The sequence below is a fragment of the Frankliniella occidentalis genome, unplaced genomic scaffold, assembly GCF_000697945.3.
Source record: "Frankliniella occidentalis isolate FOCC.00 unplaced genomic scaffold, Focc_3.1 Scaffold2888, whole genome shotgun sequence".
Classification (NCBI taxonomy): domain Eukaryota; kingdom Metazoa; phylum Arthropoda; class Insecta; order Thysanoptera; family Thripidae; genus Frankliniella; species Frankliniella occidentalis.
The window spans coordinates 1,946-4,511 of record NW_026269960.1 but is presented as its reverse complement, the minus strand read 5'-3'; the positions used below and the strand labels follow the sequence as shown (position 1 = coordinate 4,511).

Genomic DNA, 2,566 nt, shown 5'->3' with positions numbered 1-2,566 from the left:
CATCATAGCCGCCCATGGGAGAGATAGGGCTGGCCGCCATGATGCTAGATTTCTTCCTGATTTCTTCTTATCCGGGGGCAGCCCAAATCGTTTATGTGAGATGATGAGCTCACAGAGATCTCGCACTCACCTGCCCCGCCACGGCGGTGAACCTGCAGAGCGCCCTGGCCGCGCCGGGCTGGCGGTCCACCAGCGCCCCCCAGGACGAGACCACGACGGCAGCCGCGGGCGCGTTGAGCAGGCAGTCCAGGGCGTTGGCGAGCATGAGCATGGCCTGCGCGGCCCGGGCGCGCGTGCGCGGCTCGCTCGACACGAGCGCCAGCACGAGCAGCACGTTGAGTGCCAGCCCGCCGGCGAAGGTGGCGACGAGCAGCGCGCCGAGGCCGGAGAGGGCGCCGCCGCCGTCAGGGCCGTCCTCGGGCACCAGGAGCAGGGAGCCGTTGCGGCTGACGAGTAGCGTGACGCGACGCACCCCCGGGGGAGCGTGGGCGTCGTGGGGTCCATGCCCGTGGTCCAGGGGGGGCCATGGAGCCATGGGGCCATGGCCTCAGCGCCAGCCGGCCCTCAGCCCGCGCACCGCTGCAGGCCAGAGAATAAAAAGTGCGCTCTTAAATGACAGTGGGGACTATTAGCGTCGTCACAACGAGTCGTGTCCTCCGCCATGAAAGTTCCGTGTTTTGTGCGGCACCCTCGACGCCGCGTGATGCCCGACCGGCGCGCACATGTCCGCACGCGCGCACCGGGCGGCCCGAGGGGCGGCCGTGGCGTATCGACGTGCAGCTGCTAATCTGACAAGGCAATCGCGACACGACAAAACTCGAGGCCCGTTCGGGTTGCCCCGTCATAGGTGGTTACGGGGTAAAGCTGCGACCTTGACAGTCACTTGGTATTTTGAAGCAGTCTGCAACGAGAACGCCCCCCCCCCCTCTATTCCAAGCACAACTAATACTAAATTTTATTCGAGACAGAGTTGACGCGCGAAATAAGACGTAAACAGTCGCATTCTTACCCGATAGTATGTCGTACTAACGTGCTTCGTGCAACCATTCCCAGTTAGTTTCCTATTTTGCAGTCGTAATACTGTACCGCATGCCGGGTGGGCGGCCCGATTGCCTACTCGCCCGGCGCTCAAGTCTGGTCGCAGAGGAGACGACGACGATAGGCACAACTACACGAAAGGGGACGTGATTTTTCAGCCACGCACCTGCTCGTGCTGGTATTTGTGTTGTGAATAAACGTCACTCACTCTGGTCCCGGGCGCTGTCAGCCTCGATCGCCTCGCAACGCCGCAGAGTCCGCGTGCGCGCGCAACGCTGTTCGTCCGCACCGCTGCGTCACGAGCACGAGCTGTGGACGACGGCGAGAAGCACCGTGTAACAAACAGGTGCATCTACACCAAAACTCCCTGTGTAGTATGGCGGTACTCCCCCTCGACGCGGCGTACTGACCTCCTCGACTTATTCACCCCTCCCCCCCTTTCCCTACCTCCTGTTCCTCATCGGACTGCTCGCACGCGATCCTCGCCCCCGCCCCCCCTTGAGGTGAGGAGAGGTCGGCGACACAAGCGGAGACAAAGACGTCGATACCACCCTCATTTCCTGGTCTGTAAATTGCCACCGCTTTACTTTGAAATTTTTGTTAAAATTATTTATGGTGTGTATGCGGTGCGGACTCAGCAAGGAGCTAGCTCTTCCCTGCGTGACAAAATCTGGTCCTCTCCGTGGTCTGGGCGGCCGAGGCCGCTGACGTCTCGTCCATTGATGAGCCCGCTCCAAGCTATGGATCCTTACCGTGCGGAGGGTCGTGATGTGGCCGAATAACTGCAACGGCGGCTGCCATGACTGACGGGAGGGCAGCGGACGGCGCGACCACCCATGGGCTGAGCACTGGCCACGGCGTGGAGCTCGCGGCGCCGCGGCGCGGGGCGCGGGGCCGGCCGGTGTCCGCGTCCCCCTAAAGGCTGTAACCGCCCCGCTGGACGCAGCCGGACGCGACTGGACGGGCCTGCAGGCCCATGCGGCGCCAGGGCCGGGAGTGTTTTCATTCCGGGTGAAGGGGAGGTGAAGGGGCCCACCCCGTCGCGTGTTTTTGACACGGGTTGCCATGGACACCCTCGGCCTGCCTTGCCCTGGCGTGCCCTGTCCTGCCCTGTCCTGACCTGCCGCGCCCTGCCGCGCGCCAGACCATCGATTGAATGGACGGGACGGACGCATGGAACGCCGCGCCGCGCCGCGCCGCGCGCCCCATGGGCTCGAGCCCCTGCTAGCGCCCCGCCCCCGCACCTGGGAGAGCTGCAGAGCTGCAGCGGGGCGCGAGGGCCAGGGGCGGCAAGGAAACACCCTCCTGAGACACGGAGGCGGAGAGAGAAGAGAAATAGGAGAGAGAGAGAATTGGTAGCATGCGTAGCGAGCAAAGCGAGACAGACAGAGAGAGGGAACACCCTCGTGAGACACGGAGGCGGAGAGAGAAGAGAAACAGGAGAGAGAGAGAGAATTGGTAGCATGCGTAGCGAGCAAAGCGAGACAGACAGAGAGAGGGAACACCCTCGTGAGACACGGAGGCGGAG

At 63.5% G+C, this 2,566-nt stretch overlaps 1 protein-coding gene across 1 annotated transcript; it reads right to left on the bottom strand.

Annotated features, from left to right (window-relative positions):
• Positions 1-130: 130 nt before the first annotated feature.
• LOC127752001 (uncharacterized) lies at positions 131-1,364 on the bottom strand (the record flags this gene model as incomplete). The annotated part of the gene is made up of 2 exons (XM_052276417.1): positions 1,247-1,364; positions 131-579 (listed from the first exon to the last, which is right to left on the bottom strand). A coding segment is annotated over exon 2 (405 nt), but the record flags the coding sequence as incomplete, so codon positions are not given.
• Between the last annotated feature and the right edge of the window lie 1,202 nt (positions 1,365-2,566).